At 42.9% G+C, this 17,398-nt stretch overlaps 2 protein-coding genes and 1 pseudogene across 3 annotated transcripts in view; 1 reads left to right on the plus strand and 2 right to left on the minus strand.

Annotated features, from left to right (window-relative positions):
- LOC138845149 (mothers against decapentaplegic homolog 5-like) overlaps positions 1 to 8,641 on the minus strand; it is an 85,043-nt pseudogene extending 76,402 nt beyond the window's left edge.
- Positions 8,642 to 15,324: 6,683 nt separating this feature from the next.
- On the minus strand, positions 15,325 to 17,315 carry LOC138845150 (uncharacterized). The gene is made up of 3 exons (XM_070056503.1): positions 17,180 to 17,315; positions 15,946 to 16,706; positions 15,325 to 15,497 (listed from the first exon to the last, which is right to left on the minus strand). Exons 1-3 carry the CDS (start codon positions 17,313 to 17,315, stop codon positions 15,330 to 15,332), a joined length of 1,065 nt encoding a protein of 354 aa, XP_069912604.1. The 3' UTR covers positions 15,325 to 15,329.
- FAM169A (family with sequence similarity 169 member A) overlaps positions 16,175 to 17,398 on the plus strand; it is an 83,750-nt gene continuing 82,526 nt past the window's right edge. The window contains exon 1 of one of the 2 annotated variants that reach the window (XM_008274546.4): positions 16,175 to 16,309. The gene's annotated coding sequence lies outside the window, so the exon portion shown is untranslated. Of the gene's footprint in view, positions 16,310 to 16,341; positions 16,856 to 17,398 lie in introns of those variants that run through there. The other variant, XM_051833236.2, reaches the window with a different exon arrangement.

Consider the following 17,398-nt stretch of genomic DNA (forward strand, 5'->3'; position numbering starts at 1 on the left):
CAGAAAGTGGTGGGATGAAACTTGCAGTTCCTATTCTACAGATGCGCCATTGTCACTGAGACACTGCGTACACTTCCCCTCAAACATAGTTCAGATAAACACCTTTTCCAATATTTCATCTGGTGTTTTCAACTGTCAAACTGATTAAAATTTGACAACTCTAAGCAGAATCTACCTGTGCTATTGAAAGTCTGTGAAGGGGGGCGGGGCCAAGATGGCGGAATAGTAAGGGTGCACACCGATAGTCTGGGAAAATTTAGTTTAATAAAAGTGGAGTTACAGTAGCCTCAGAAAAAGGATCAGGAAAAAATTGCAGAGAAAATTCTTCCGGATCTAGTGGCTGTGACTTGTAGGACCTACTGGCAGAGCAGGGTCGCCCATCACGTGGAAGCCAAGCCACGGGAGCCACAGGGTCTGCGCGCCAGTGTGGGAAGGGAAGTGGATGTCACACAGACACCAGCGGGGAGAGCAGGGACGCCCAGGGCTCCGAGTCCACACATCGGCGCTGGAAGGGGAGGTGAGCTCAGTAACCGGAGACATTGGCGGGGAAATGGCGGACAGAATTTAGAGGGAAGCGGGCTTTGAAGCGGGAAAGTTCACCAGACTGACTACAGGAGAGAAGGAAAAAAAAAAGGGGTGGGGGGGTACTGGTACAGACAAATTTCTCTCTCCACCAAACTTGCAAAGGTGAGCAAGAGACAAAGAGCAGGCCCCACTTGGGATATACATAATAAAAGGGGAGAGCTAAGGCTACAATTCAGTAGCCTAGGCAACCCAGTGGGAGTCCGCAGGAGAAACTGAGCTGGCACAGACTCTTTGGGTAGAAGCCAGAGATCGGAGCTAAATACCATCAATTCTGCTCAGCCATGAGGTATTACTTACCTCCTGAATAAAAAATAAAATAAATAAATAAATAAATAAAGAGAGATTTAGCACGCATAACCTGAGGGTGTCACCTTTGCACACCCGTAACCCAGAAGAACCAAGCAGAGCTCTCAGGCCACACCCATCTCAAGCCTCCAAGGCTCCTCCAATAGCAGGCAGACCACTTAACACAGACATAGTATATAAAAAAAAAACTCACAGTGAGGGAAGAAGAATTAACTATGCCAAGCAACAAACACAAAAATCGAGGGAACAAGATCAACGATGACACTATGACGCCTCCAAATAAACAAAACACCCCAAGCCAAGATAATGAAGATGATGAGATAGAAGAAATGCAAGATACAGATTTCAAAAAAGTTATCATAAGAACATTTAGAAGTTTTCAAAAGCAAATCCTTGAACTACAGAAATCCTTATTGGACAGGATGGAAAATCTCTCTTGTGAAAATGAAATTTTAAGGAAGAATCGAAATGAAACGCAGAAAGTAGTAGAACAGGCAAGTGTGATTGTGAAGAGCAATCAAAATGAAATGAAGAGCTCAATAGATCAAATGACAAACACATTAGAGAGCCTTAAAAACACAATGGGTGAAGCAGAAGAGAGAATATCGGACTTAGAAGACAGAGCACAGGAAAACATACAGTCAAACCAAAGAAAAGAAGAAGAAATTAGAAATCTAAAAAATATTGTTGGGAATCTACAGGATACTATCAAAAAAAACAACATTCGGGTTCTAGGAGTTCCTGAAGGCATGGAGAGAGAGAAAGGATTAGAAGGCCTTTTTAGTGAGATACTAGCAGAGAACTTTCCGGGTTTGGAGAAGGACAGAGACATCCTAGTACAGGAAGCTCATAGAACCCCCAGTAAACATGACCAAAACAGATCCTCACCACAACACGTTGTAATTAAACTCACCACAGTGAAACATAAAGAAAAGATCCTAAAATGTGCAAGAGAGAAATGTCAGATTACTCTCAGAGGATCTCCAATCAGATTCACAGCAGACTTCTCATCAGAAACACTACAGGCTAGGAGGGAATGGCGAGACATAGAACAGGTGCTAAGAGAGAAAAATTGCCAGCCCAGAATATTATATCCTGCAAAGCTATCATTTGTGAATGAAGGTGAAATAAAGACCTTTCATAGCAAACAGAAATTGAAAGACTTTGCTGCCACTCATCCGGCCCTGCAAAAGATACTTCAATATGTGCTACACTCAGAAACACAGAAACACGGCCATCAATATGAAAGAAGGGAAAGGAAGAACACCTACCAGTAAAAGAGCATGGGAAGCTCAAAGCATATACTAGAAAATATCTCCGGGAAAATGGCAGGGCAAAGTCACTACTTATTAATAGTCACATTAAACGTTAATGGACTTAACTCTTCAGTTAAAAGACAGAGATTGGCTCATTGGCTTAAGGAACAAAACCCAACTATTTGTTGCCTGCAAGAAACACATCTCTATAACAAAGATGCATGCAGACTGAAAGTGAAAGGTTGGAAAAAAATATTCCATGCAAACAGAAACCAAAAAAAAGCAGGTGTAGCCATATTAATATCAGACAAAATAAACTTTAATACAAAAACTGTTAAGAGAGACAAAGAGGGACACTATGTAATGATTAAGGGTTCAATTCAACAGGAAAATGTAACTATTATAAATGTATATGCACCTAATTACAGGGCACCGGTCTATTTAAAAGATATGTTAAGGGACTTAAAGGGAGACTTAGACCCCAATACAATAGTACTGGGGGACTTCAATACTCCACTCTCAGAAATAGACAGATCATCCAGACAGAAGATCAACAAGGAAACAGCAGATTTAATTGACACTATTGCCCAAATGGATCTAACAGATATCTACAGAACTTTCAATCCTACATCTAAAGACTTCACATTCTTCTCAGCAGTGCATGGAACCTTCTCTAGGATTGATCACATACTAGGCCATAAAGCAAGTCTCAGCAAATTCAAAAGAATTAGAATCATAATATGCAGCGTCTCAGACCATAAAGGAATGAAGTTGGAAATTAGCAACTCAGGAAACCCTAGAAAGTATGCAAACACATGGAGACTGAACAACATGCTCCTGAATGAACAATGGGTCATTCAAGAAATTAAAAGAGAAATCAGAAACTTTCTGGAAGTAAATGAGGATAACAACACAACATATCAAAACTTATGGGATACGGCAAAAGCGGTATTGAGAGGCAAGTTTATAGCAATAGGTGCCTACATCAAGAAATTGGAAAGGTACAAAATAAATGAGCTTTCAGTGCATCTCAAGGACCTAGAAAAACTGCAACTAACCAGACCCAAATCTAGTAGGAGAAGAGAAATAATTAAAATCAGAGAAGAAATTAACAGGATTGAATCCAAAAAAAACATTACAAAAAATCAGCCAAGCAAAGAGCTGGTTTTTTTGAAAAAAATAAACAAAATTGACACCCCATTGGCCCAACTAACTAAAAAAAGAAGAGAAAAGACCCAAATCAATAAAATCAGAGATGAAAAAGGAAATGTAACAACAGACACCGAGAAATAAAAAGAATCATCAGAAATTACTACAAGGACATGTATGCCAGCAAACAGGAAAATCTATCAGAAATGGATAGATTCCTGGGCACATGCAATCTACCTAAATTGAACCAGGAAGACATAGAAAACCTAAATAGACCCATAACTGAAACAGAAATTGAAACAGTAATAAAGGCCCTCCCAACAAAGGAAAGCCCAGGACCAGATGGATTCACTGCTGAATTCTACCAGACATTTAAAGAAGAACTAATTCTATTTCTTCTCAAACAATTCAGAACAATTGAAAAAGATGGAATCCTTCCAAATTCTTTCTATGAAGCAAGCATCACCTTAATCCCTAAGCCAGAGAAAGATGCAGCACTGAAAGAAAATTACAGACCAATATCCCTGATGAACATAGACGCAAAAATCCTCAATAAAATTCTCGCCAATAGAGTACAACAACACATTAGAAAAATCATCCACCCAGACCAAGTGGGATTTATCCCTGGTATGCAGGGATGGTTCAACATTCGCAAATCAATCAATGGGATTCACCACATTAACAGACTGCAGAAGAAAAACCATATGATTATCTCAATAGATGCAGAGAAAGAATTCGATAAAATTCAACACCCTTTCATGATGAAAAATCTAAGCAAATTGGGTATAGAAGGAACATTCCTCAATATAATCAAAGCAATTTATGAAAAACCCACGGCCAGCATCCTATTGAATGGGGAAAAGTTGGAAGCATTTCCACTGAGATCTGGCACCAGACAGGGATGCCCACTCTCACCACTGCTATTCAACATAGTTCTGGAAGTTTTAGCGAGCCATCAGACAAGAAAAAGAAATTAAAGGAATACAAATTGAGAAGGAAGAAGTCAAACTATACCTCTTTGCAGACGATATGATTCTTTACTTAGAGGATCCAAAGAACTCTACTAAGAGACTATTAGAACTCATAGAGGAGATTGGCAAAGTGGCAGGATATAAAATCAATGCACAAAAATCAACAGCCTTTGTATACACAAGCAATGCCATGGCTGAGAAAGAACTGATAAGATCAATCCCATTCACAATAGCTACAAAAACAATCAAATACCTTGGAATAAACTTAACCAAGGACGTTAAGGATCTCTACAATGAAAATTACAAAACCTTAAAGAAAGAAATAGAAGAGGATACCAAAAAATGGAAAAATCTTCCATGCTCATGGATTGGAAGAATCAACATCATCAAAATGTCCATTCTCCCAAAAGCAATTTACAGATTCAATGCAATCCCAATCAAGATACCAAAGACATTCTTCGCAGATCTAGAAAAAATGATGCTGAAATTCATATAGAGGCACAAGAGACCTTGAATAGCTAAAGCAATCTTGTACAACACAAACAAAGCCGGAGGCATCACAATACCAGTTTTCAGGACATACTACAGGGCAGTTGTAATCAAAACAGCATGGTACTGGTACAGAAACAGATGGATAGACCAATGGAACAGAATTGAAACACCAGAAATCAACCCAAACATCTACAGCCAACTTATACTTGATCAAGGATCTAAAACCAATTCCTGGAGCAAGGACAGGCTATTCAAGAAATGGTGCTGGGAAATCTGGATTTCCACGTGCAGAATCATGAAGCAAGACCCCTACCTTACACCTTACACAAAAATCCACTCAACATGGATTAAAGACCTAAATCTACGACCTGACACCATCAAGTTATTAGAGAACATTGGAGAAATCCTTCAAGATATTGGCACAGGCAAAGAATTTCTGGAAAAGACCTGGGAGACACAGGCAGTCAAAGCCAAAATCAACTATTGGGATTGCATCAAATTGAGAAGTTTCTGTACTACAAAAGAAACAGTCAGGAGAGTGAAGAGACAACCGACAGAATGGGAAAAAATATTTGCAAACTATGCAACAGATAAAGGCTTAATAACCAGAATCTACAAAGAGATCAAGAAACTCCACAAAAACAAAACAAACAACCCACTTAAGAGATGGGCCAAGGACCTCAATAGACATTTATCAAAAGAGGAAATCCAAATGGCCAAGAGGCACATGAAAAAATATTCAGGATCACTAGCAATCAGGGAAATGCAAATCAAAACCACAATGAGGTTTCACCTCACCCCAGTTAGAATGGCTCACATACAGAAATCTACCAACAACAGATGCTGGTGAGGATGTGGGGAAAAAGGGACACTAACCCAATGTTGGTGGGATTGCAAATTGGTTAAGCCACTATGGAAGTCAGTCTGGAGATTCCTCAGAAACCTTAAGATAACCCTACCGTTCAACACAGCCATCCCACTCCTTGGAATTTACCCAAAGGAATTTTTAATTGGTAAACAAAAAAACAGCCTGCACCCTAATGTTTATTGCAGCACAATTCACAATACCCAAGACCTGGAACCAACCTAAATGCCCATCAACAGTAGACTGGATAAAGAAATTATGGGATATGTACTCTTTAGACTACTATACTGCAGTAAGAAACAATGAAATCCAATCATTTGCAACAAAATGGAGGAATCTGGAACACATCATGCTGAGTGAAATAAGCCAGTAACAAAGGGACAAATATCATATATTCTCCCTGATCGGTGACAACTGACTGAACACCAAAAAGGAAACCTGTTGAAGTGAAATGGACACTATGAGAAACAGTGACTTGATCAGCATAGTCCTGACTGTTAATGAACAACTTAATACATTATCCCTCTTAGTAGTTTTTTGTCTGTTCTACTTAATACTACTGGTTTAATTCTGTAATTAATACACAGTTATTCTTAAGTGTTGAAATTTAACTGAAATGTGATCCCTGTTAAACATAAGAGAGGGAATAAGAGAGGGAAGAGATGTACAATTTGGGACATGCTCAAGCTGACTTGCCCCAAATGGTAGAGTTAGAAGCATACCAGGGGATTCCAATTCAATCCCATCAAGGTGGCATGTACCAATGCCATCTCACTATTCCAAGTGATCAATTTCAGTTCACAATTGATCATAATGAAAGGACTAAGAGTCAAAGGGAGCATATAAACAAGTCTAGTACCTGCTAACACTAACCGATGGAATAAATAAAGGGGAGAGTGATCCAACATGGGAAGTGAGATACTCAGCAGACTCATAGAATGGCAGATGTCCTAAACAGCACTCTGGCCTCAGAATCAGCCCTAAAGGCATTCGGATCTGGCTGAAAAGCCCATGAGAGTATTTCAGGCATGGAAAGCCAAGACTCTGGCAGAAAAAAAAAAAAAAAAACCTAAATGAAAGGTCTCTGTGAGTGAGATCCCAGTGGAAAGAACAGGTCTTCAAAGAAGGAGGTACCTTTCTCTGAAGGGAGGAGAGAACCTCCACTTTGACTATGACCTTGTAAACAAGATAAGAGTCGGGGAACTCAAAAGGCTTCCATAGCCTTGGAAACTCATGACTGGAGCATAGGGAGATTACTGATGCCATAAACATATTGTCAATTTGTAAAGTCAACAATAGGAGTCACTGTGCACTTACTCCTCATGTAAGATCTCTGTCCTTAATGTGCTGTACATTGAGATTTAATGCTATAACGAGTACTCAAACAGTATATTTCACTTTGTGTTTCTATGTGGGTGCAAATGTTGAAATCTTTACTTAATGTATACTAAACTGATCTTCTGTATATATAGAAAATTGAAAATGAATCTTGATATGAATGGAAGGGGAGAGAGAGCTGGAAAGGGGAGGGTTGCAGATGGGAGTGAAGTCATCGGGGGGGGTGGGGGAAGCCAATGTAGTCCATAAGCTGTACTTTGGAAATCTATATTCATTAAATAAAAGTTTAAAAAAAAAGAAAGTCTGTGAATCCGTCTACTAACGTACTAGCAGAAAATGCATAAAAAGTCTCCCTAGTAGGATTGTTTAATTCATAGCAAGACAACTGAACACCAACATTTGGGCTCCTCACGGGCAACAGGCTGAACATCTCTGCTGGATGTACTGGGTAAAATCGGAGGAATCATATTAGTACTTATATCAATAGGCTGGAAATTATCTTGACCCAACTGATTATCAAGTGTTACATAAACAGAAACAGCCATAACCACTGGAAGCTTCTTGGTCCAGAACTTGTCAGGCAAACGGGATGTGTGCTGCTAGCAGGGGGCCATGCTGTGAACTGAATTCATTAAGATGAGGCACTAATACTGGAAGTAAAACTAGACTCTCTCTTATAGTGATATGAGTTGATAAAAACTTCTTTTTGTTTGAATCCAAAAGGAAATTCACAAATTGATGGCTTTAACTCATGATGACTCTGCAAATCAGGCCAGCATCAAACATAACACGAGCCTTGTCTGTGAGAAAACTGCAGGTATCCATCTAAAAATCTGGGGATAATGACACATTTACTTGTCCTGCACTGCTCAAGCCTTTTTCCAGTTCATCCATGGCACCTTTTTTTCTTTTTTAGCCTTTTCACCAAATGATTGATTGCCTTTTCTGCCCATTTCTCTGCCTCCAGCTGAGCCAAGGCTGAAGCTGGGAGCTGTAAACTCAATTCAGGTCTCGCATGTGGGTAGCAGAAACCCAGTGGTGGGGAAAGCAGTGGAGGACACCCTGAGTCCTTGGGTGTGGAGGAATGAGAAGGCCATGCCAAGATGGCCTCTGGCAACAGAAACTGCCTGGCAACAGGCTGTGATTGGATGGCTTTGGAAAGCACATGACAATGGAGCCTGACTGACAACAGGTCATGATTGAAAGGCTTCGGAAACCACATGACAACAGGCTGTGATTGGATGGCTTCGAAAACCACACGACAATGGAGCCTGACTGGACAACAGGTCATGATTGAAAGGCTTCGGAAACCACATGACAACAGGCTGTGATTGGATGGTTTCAGAAACTGCCTGCCTGAACTCAAAGGCTTCCATAGCCTTGGCAACTCATGACTAGAGCCTAGGGAGATTACTGACGCATAAACAAGAGTGTCAAATTGTTAAGTCAACAACAGGAGTCACTGTGTACTTACTTCTCAGGTGGGATCTGTCCTTAATGTGTTGTCCAATGTGAAGTAATGCTATAACTAGTACTGAAACAATATTTTACACTTTGTGTTTCTGTGTGGGTGCAAACTGTTGAAATCTTTACTTAATATATACTAAATCAATCTTCTGTATATAAAGATAATTGAAAATGAATCTTGATGTGAATGGAATGGGAGAGGGAGCAGGAGATGGGAGGGGTGCGAGTGGGAGGGAAACTATGGGGGGGGGGAAGCCGTTGTAATCCATAAACTGTACTTTGGAAATTTATATTTACTAAATAAAAAAAATCAAAAAGAAAAAGAAAAAAAAAGAAACTGCCTGGCAACAGAGCCTGACTGGCAACAGGCTGTGATTGGATGGCTTCAGAAACTGCCTAGCAACAGGTTGTGATTGGTTAGGGCATAGACCACCCCTTGACCAGATTGGCTGTCTTGACTATATAAGCTGCTGAAGCAACTGAAATAAATGAGTCTGCAGGCTGCTCGCCTCTGGCCTACTTTCATCCGACTCCTGGGGTCCATGTGGTGACTCCACACCTCTTGCCCCCACCACACTCCTCTTCTCAGAACAAATCCACAGCAACACTTGGGGCCCTGCACCTATATGGGACACCTGGAAGAAGTTCCAGGCTCTTGGTTTTGTCCTGGCCCAGACGGGCCATTGCAGTCATCTGGAGAGTGAACCAGTGGACAGAAGATCTCTTTCTCCCTCCTCTCTTTCTCTGTATCTTTACCTTTCAAATAAATCAATAAATCTTAAAACAAAAACAAAACAAAACCTTTACATGAGAAAAATCTGACAGAACTGAAAGGAGAAATAGACAGTTGGACAATAATAATAGTTGGATTTAAATAACTCACATTCAATAATGGATTATAAAATTAAATGAAAATCAGCAAGGAAATAGAAGATTTGAATAATGCTGATCAACTAGACCTAACCCTACCCAGTGGACAACAGAACTCAAGTGCATTTGGAATATTCTCCAGGATAAATCATAGGCCATAAAACAAGTTTTAATAAGTTTTAAAATATTAAAGTCATACAAGGCCGGCGCCACGGCTCATTAGGCTAATCCTCCGCCTTGCGGTGCTGGCATACCAGGTTCTAGTCCTGGTCGGGGTGCTGGATTCTGTCCCGGTTGCCCCTCTTCCAGGCCAGCTCTCTGCTGTGGCCAGGGAGTGCAGTGGAGGATGGCCCAAGTGCTTGGGCCCTGCACCCCATGGGAAACCAGGAGAAGTACCTGGCTCCTGCCAGCGGATCAGCGCGGTGCGCCGGCCGCGGCGGCCATTGGAGGGTGAACCAATGGCAAAGGAAGACCTTTCTCTCTCTCTCTCTCACTGTCCACTCTGCCTGTCAAAAAAAAAAAAAGTCATACGAAATATGTCTCTGATGACAATGGAATAAAATTAGAAATTAATAACATAAGTAAATTTGGAAAATTCACAAATATATAAAGATGAAACAGCATATTCCTAAGTAAATGATGAATCAAAGGAGAAATCTCAAAATAAATTTTAAAATGCTTTGAAGTGAATGAAGACTATAACATACCAAAACTTACAGAATTTGGCAAAAATAGTGCCCGGTAGGAAATATGTACCAGTAATCACCTACATTTAAAAAAGACCTCAAATTCATACTCTAACTTCCATGTAAGAAACTAGAAAAAGAACAAATTAAATCCAAAGTATGAATAAAGAAGTAAACAAAAAAACTATCAGAATGGAAATAGAAAAATAAAAAACAATAAAGATGGACAAAGCCCAAAGTTTCTCAGACAAGATGAACAAAATACAAGAAGCATTTAGACAGAGTGATCAAGACAAAAAGCAGTCTTCACAAAAGTTGAAGAGAGGGGCCGGTACTGTGGCTCACTTGGCTAATCCTCCGCCTGCGGTGCTGGCATCCCATATGGGCACCGGGTTCTAGTCCCGGCTGCTCCTCTTCCAGCCCTGCTCTCTGCTGTGGCCTGGGAAGGCAGTGGAGGATGGCCCAAGTGCTTGGGCCCTGCACCCGCATGGGAGACCAGGAGGAAGCACCTGGCCCCTGGCTTCTGATCGGTGTAGCTCTGACCGAAGCAGCCATTTTGGGGGTGAACCAACCGAAGGTAGACCTTTCTCTTTGTCTCTCCCTCTGTTACTGTCTAACTCTACCTGTCAAATTAAAAAAAAAAATTGAAGAGAAAATCATTGACTTCACAGAAATAAAAAAGACATGAGAATATTATGAACAATTGTATACCAATAAATTAGATAACCTAGATAAAATAGACAAGTTCTTAAATACACACAAATTATCAAAACTGAATCAAGAAAACCTGAATAGACCTATGAAGACAAATAGTATTAGAACGTTACACCACCATAGTTTGAATGATCTCTGATTACTTTAAAATTTACTATATATGAGTGAAATGGTCATTTTTCCATTCAATTATTGTTTATAGCCATTGTCTATATTCCCATTATACTAGGGTGTTTTTGCTTTTTACCTGTTAAATTTGGTGAGGTATTAAGCCTTTTTACTATAATGTAATTTTAAAATATGCTATCTCAAAAAAATATAAAAATAAAGGGAGAAGGAGAGAGGGTAAGAGGGAGAGAAGGGGAAGGAAGAAAGGAAAGAGGGAGGAAGGAAAGGCATATCATAATGTTCGTAGAATTGCATCTACAATTTACACTAAATCTGTTAAAAACTAATTAAAATTTAAAATAAAAAATAAAAGAATTAGTAATTAAAAACTACACACACATACACAAAGTTCAGGTATTGATGTCTCCACTGCTGAATTCTACCAAACATTTAAAGAATTATTAACACTAATTTTTCACAAATTCTGCCAAAATTAGAAAAAGAAATGCTTTCTGAATCATTTTCTCAGACCAATATTAACCTTGTAGCAAAACCAAACAAAGACATCACAAGAAAAAAATAGAAACCAACATTCTTTGGAAACAGATGCAAACATTTCTCAACAAATACTTGAAAACCAAACTTAGTATCATATAAAGCATATCATACACCATTACCAAGTAGGATTTAGCTTACAAATGCAAGGCTTGTTCAACATACAAAAGTTAATCATTGTAATACACCATATTAATAGAGTAAAAGAAAACTATAGGTCATCTCAATAGACAAAGGAAAAACATTTGACAAAATGCAACATTGTTTCATGATAAAAACACTCACCAAATGTAATAGAAGGGAATTTCTTCATCTGATAAAGGTCATTTATGAAAACTCACAGCAAAAATAATTAATGGTACCAGACAGGAACCATTGTGTGTATTTGGGGTGTGAACAGGCCAATGGGAGTGCTCTCAGTCTTTTTATCTAAAAAAAAAAGAGAGAGAGAGAGATAGAAATAGATCTAAATCAATGGAAAAACATGCAGCGTTCATGTATGGGAAGACTTAATATTGTAATAAACAACACTACTCAAATTGATCTACAGATTCAATATAATTTCCATCAAAAATGAAAATGAGTGGGCATTTGGCCTACTGGTTACGTCATCAGCTGGGATGCTCACATCCCTTACATGTTGGAGTACCTAGGTTCAAATCTAGGCTGTTCTGGGAATATGGGGAGTGAAACAGCATATGGGAGCTCTCTGCAATCCAGTGTGTGTGTGTGTGTGTGTGTGCACAAAATAACTAAAAGAAATTTTAAAAAAGATAAAAATATAAACTTTTTTGGTAGAAACATCAAGGATATTGTATAAAAATGTTTCAACATATGAATTTGAAGGACACACATTCAGTCCATGGTAGTTATCTAGGTGTCTACATCTTAAGAGCTTATTGAATGTGGACATAATACTAGAGACTTTATGTACTTTCCTATAAATTTTATGTAAGACCACACCAAAAAGTTTATAGAAAATAAAAGATAAGCCTAGTCTGGGTGTAAAAAATGAAATCTGGGGGCCAGCACTGTGAAGCACCAGACCCCATATGGGTGCCAGTTCTAGTCCCAGATGCTCCTCTTCCAATCCAGCTCTGCTATGGCCTGGGAAAGCAGTGGAAGATGGACCAAGTCCTTGGGCCCCTGTACCCACGTGGGAGACTCAGAAGAAGCTCCTGGCTCCTGGCTTCGGATCAGTGCAGCTCTGGCCGTTGTAGCCATCTTGGGAGTGAACCAGCAGATGCAAGACCTCTCTCTCTCTGTCTCTATCTCTTTCTGTAACACTGTCTTTCAAAGAAATAAAATAAATCTTTTAAAAAAAAAGTGAGGGGCCGATGCTGTGGCATAGTGGGTAAAGCCGCTGCCTGCAGTGCCGGTATCCCATATGTGCACCAGTTTGAGTCCCAGCTGCTCCACTTCTGATCCAGCTCTCTGCTATGGCCTGGGAAAGCAGTAGAAGATGGCCCAAGTCCTTGGGCCCCTGCACTCACGTGGGAGACCCAGAAGAAGCTCCTGGCTCCTGGCTTTGGGTCAGTGCAGCTCCAGCCATTGTGGCCAACTGGGGAGTGAACCAGCGGATAGAAGACCTCTCTCTCTCTCTCTCTGCCTCTCCTTCTCTTTGTGTAACTCTTTCAAGTAAATAAACAAATCCTTTTAAAAAATGAAATCTGTGCATAGTTTTTCACAATATACATTTCCACGAACTTTTTGAAGATTCCTCATACCTTAATATAAAAGGGAAATTGGAGGTTTAAATTCCTTCACTTTGCGAAAGACATACAAACTTTTTTTTTTTTTTTTTTTTTTGCCAGGCAGAGTTAGACAGTGAGAGAGACAGAGAGAGAGTTATAGACAGTGAGAGAGAGAGACAGAGAGAAAGGTCTTCCTTTCCATTGGTTCACCCCCCCAAATGACTGCCAAGGCCAGCACGATGCGCTGATCGGAAGCCAGGAACCAGGTGCTTCCTCCTGGTTTCCCATGCGAGTGCAAGGCCCGAGCACTTGGGCCATCCTCCACTGCCTTCCTGGGCCACAGCAGAGAGCTGGACTGGAAGAGGAGCAACCAGGACAGAATCCAGCGCCCCGACCGGGAATAGAACCCAGGGTACCGGCGCTGCAGGCGGAGGATTAGACTAGTGAGCCACGGCCGCAGCCTGCAACCTTCTTTCTTAGTCTCTCACTAGCCACAGAACTTTGTTAAAGATAATGCCCACAGTGCTTATTAAAACACAGATTCTGGGGCCAGAGCTGTGGTATAGAGGGCTAAGCCTCTGCTGCAGTGCAGGCATCCTATATGTGTGCCGGTTCAATTCCTGGCTGCTCTGTTTCCAATGCAACTCCCTGCTACTGCACCTGGGAAAGCAGTGGAAGATGGCCCAAGTGCTTGGGCCCCTGCGCCCAGGTGGGGAGACCCAGAAGATGCTCCCGGCTCCTGGCTTCCACCTGGCCCAGCCCCAGCCATTGGAGCTATTTTGGGAGTGAACTAGCGGATGGAAGATCTCTCCCTCTCTCTCCCCTTCTATCTCTGCCTTTCAAATACATGAGTAAATCTTTTTTAATGAAAAAACAGATTCTTTGGTCCCATTCTAGATCTCACTGGACTCTACCAAGGGTGGAAGCCAGAGAGCCACTGCAACAAAGAGCACAAGGAAGCTGACCCCACACTGAAGGCCTCTTTCCACCAATCCCCACCCCAGCTCTAATTTTAATTCTACTGTGGCATTTTCACACCAAGGCCAGGCTGAAAAAATGGAACATTGTATATTGTTTCAGGCTTGATGTGGGGGAAGCAGAAGACTGTCCTTTCTCTCAGCCTTGGCAGGACATGCCTTTCCCAGTGGGATCCACGGACCTTTGTGTTGAAAACTCATCTCTGTTCTGGTCTTTTTTGCTCTTTTCCAATATAAAATAATCCAAGTATTTCTCTTGCTATTTTTTATTTTCCTATTCAAGCTTGAGCACTCAGAGGTTTGTGTTTGTTTTTTTTTTTTCAATTTGCTTTATAGTTTTCTTGATTAAAGAGTCTGTTGTTTCTATATGCAAATTTTAACCTTGAAATCCTTTTTCATGCCAACGTTATCTATAGGAAAGACTTTAGCTGTTCATCTAATTGCTTGGTGTGGTAACTAAGCTGACATTTAACATGCTTTACAACACTGACACATAAAACTCAGAAAGCCAAGCAGTAATGTTGATGCATTCTGCTTTGCAATAATTTTCTAAATCAGTAAGTGAAGCTAGAGGAACTGTAGGGCTTTGAGGGGTGGGTAGAGGATAAATAGGTGTGTTGGGGGTGGGATTACAATGCCTGCCTAACTTTAGAACTTATTTACAGGTGTAAGTACTATTAATGTATTGGTTATTAATCTTAATAGTGTCCCCAATGTGTGGGATATGTCACCAAAACAAAAATAATGCACTGAAATTAGTTTTCAATTAAAAGGAGTTATGTCTTGTGCCTAAATATGATCCCAAATTATGTGGGATCCACTCCTAAAGTTAAAGTTACCTGACCTAACATAATGAGGGTCACCTTAGTGTAAAGGGGACTTTTAAGAGAAAAAAGGCTCTCCCTCAGGGAAGACAAATTACAAAAAGCCATCCCTCCTATGGCTGATAAAACATAAAGGCACTGGGTAGGAAAGCACAGCCTGGGCAGGATTTCAGCCTTTTCTTAAGCCCTCCTCTGGTATAGGACCTCGTGCAATGCCCAGGTGTATGTGGAAGCCACAGAACAAGGACATTATGGCATGGCTTCCCTGCATCACTTTCATCCACAGGTTGACCCTGCTGGAGCACTGGGCAAGAGACTCACTGATTCCATGGCTGTCTGGGCAGAGGTGTTTGCACAGCTGTGCAGGAGGAGGTCCTTCTCAGCCAGTCCTCGCTCTGTCTTAAGAATATTTAATTACAACACTGTTTCTCAATACTTAAATAAATACATGTAAGCTCTTGCATTCATTAGTTCAAGAAAAAGATACCATACTTTTAATAAATGTTGAGAGCTTGGATTTCTTCAGGGGCAGTGTATTCTGCGCTGGACTATGAGGCGGACGAAGTGAGTTGGGGGGAAAGCAGAGGCAAGTGGGGAGGAGTCCTTGGGTCTTCTGGATCTGGGTTACTTTGATTACATTCTGCAAAGGAAAGGTCAAGATGAAAGGCGGGGTGTAGGGCCTCTCCAGATTGTGCATTGAGCCCAGCCTTGCTAAGGTGGCACAGCTTTCAGAAGCGTGGTAGGGCGGGGACTCGCAGTCCTCACCTGCTCCCTGGGAGCATCCCTGTCCCCAGGAGAGGGGAGCATGGCCGCGCCCGCCCTGGGTAAACATCAGGAAGGCCTGATCCGGGCTGAGATCCTGATCAGGGGATGTGCAAATGGGATTCTGCGAACGTTGACATTAAAGGAATAAGCAAATTCAGAGTCGTAGCCCCCGCGGCTTATCCGCATCTATTTTTATAGCTAAGCCAAGGTCACTCTTTAATACCGGGCAGTAGCCCTGAGCTAGGCGTCGCGCTGCCTGGTGACGGCGGTCGCGACAGCGAGAGGGGGCACGAGTGGCGCCCCGTGGCTGGCCGAACGCGTACCTGCCCGGCAGGCGCCTGCGGCCGGGCCCGGAGCGAGGCAGGGCGGCGTCCCCGGCGCCAAGGAGGGGCCGCACGGCGCGGGCGGGGGGATTCGCGGTGGGCGCGGGCGCGGCGCGGCTGCAAAGGCTGGAGGCGCTGCGGCGCGAGTGCGTCACGCCGGCGGAGGGCACGGTGGGCTGCGGCCGACCCGCAACCAGGAACCCGGCGTCCAGGACGAGGGGGAGGCGGCCGCACGCGCCAGGCAGCCGCGAACGGCGCCGCCGGGGACAGGCCGGAGGTCGCCAGCCCGCAGCCGCCGGCTCCATTCATTCGCGCGGCTCCGCCTCCTTTCCCGAGCTTCGTCTGCTCACGGGGCGCGTCCGAGGTGAGTGCGCTGCGCGTCCTGGCGGGGGCCGCGGTGTCAGGCCCACGGTGCTGCGTCCGGGATCTGGCCGCCGCTGGCTTCGTCCTGGCGGCCTCCCCCGGGCGAAGACGCGGATGGCCGGCGGCAGGAGGCCCCTGCAGGCTCGGGCCGCGCAGGCCCCCGCGGGCCCTACGGGCCTGGGGCGCGCGTCCAGCTGGCGGCGGCCAGCAGGGGCCCGCCGAGGCGTGTGGCGCCCCCAGGTGCGCCGGCCTGCGCGTCAGCGCCACCATTTTGTGTGAGGGAATGACTGCTTCTCCTTCCCCGATCGCTTCAGTTGCCTTCCACCTCGTAGTTACCGCCTGCAGAGCCCCTCCTCTCTCTTTGCCCACCCGGTGGCCGTGGGTTTTCGCTGAGTACCCTGAAGGCGTGGAAGGTGGACCTGATGAGGTGTGGAACTTAAGCCTCGGGACCAGCCAAGCAGGTGGTCCCCACAGAGATGCTCTGAGCGTTCCCGTAACTACTTTTGGAATCGGTGTACTGTACAGATTCTCCCTCCTCTAGAATCAGGTCGTTGCAGTTTTGTTCTCTCTCTCTCTTTTTTTAATCTGACCGTTATGAAGCTTTTCAGGGGCCCCTGCCTCTAGAGATGGAAGGGTGAAGCCTTGAGCCCTGGATGGTCTGGGTCTGGGTTACATTTACTCCCATTGTTGTCCTCTCCTTTCAGCTTTTGGAAATGTTGATGTTGGTGTTGATGCCTGACAAGGAATGGATCCTAAGATAACCACCTGATGCAGGTCCCGTTCCCCCTTTGGGAGACCCTCCCAAAACCCAAATTAATACGCTCATGTGTGAGGATTTGTGGATGAGAGGGACATGTTGCTAAAAGATTACCCAAAGGAAAAGTTTTAATTGTGATTCTGTCGGAACTGTTACACAGTTTGTCATTTTCAAGGTTCCTGACTGGTAATTCCTCTTTTAATTTGTTGGCTGCTCGCAAATGTGTAAGCGCGGAATGCATTATACCCATGTCGTTTGTATTTTATCCCTGCACCACAGATGGGGATTAACATCTGGAATGGGGGCTGTTGTGTAATACATTTAGGCTGCAGG

The sequence above is a fragment of the Oryctolagus cuniculus genome, chromosome 14 (assembly GCF_964237555.1).
Source record: "Oryctolagus cuniculus chromosome 14, mOryCun1.1, whole genome shotgun sequence".
In the NCBI taxonomy this organism is placed as follows: Eukaryota; Metazoa; Chordata; class Mammalia; order Lagomorpha; family Leporidae; genus Oryctolagus; species Oryctolagus cuniculus.

Bases quoted from the DNA above. Each gene is read 5' to 3' on its own strand.
- LOC138845150 (XM_070056503.1), bottom strand. From the start codon at position 17,315: ATGGGTATAATGCATTCCGCGCTTACACATTTGCGAGCAGCCAACAAA. The intron at 16,707-17,179 runs GTAATCTTTTAG...CCACGCCTTCAG, and splicing joins AATTAAAACTTTTCCTTTGG to GGTACTCAGCGAAAACCCAC. The intron at 15,498-15,945 runs GTACGCGTTCGG...TTTCCTTTGCAG, and splicing joins CGCAGGCGCCTGCCGGGCAG to AATGTAATCAAAGTAACCCA.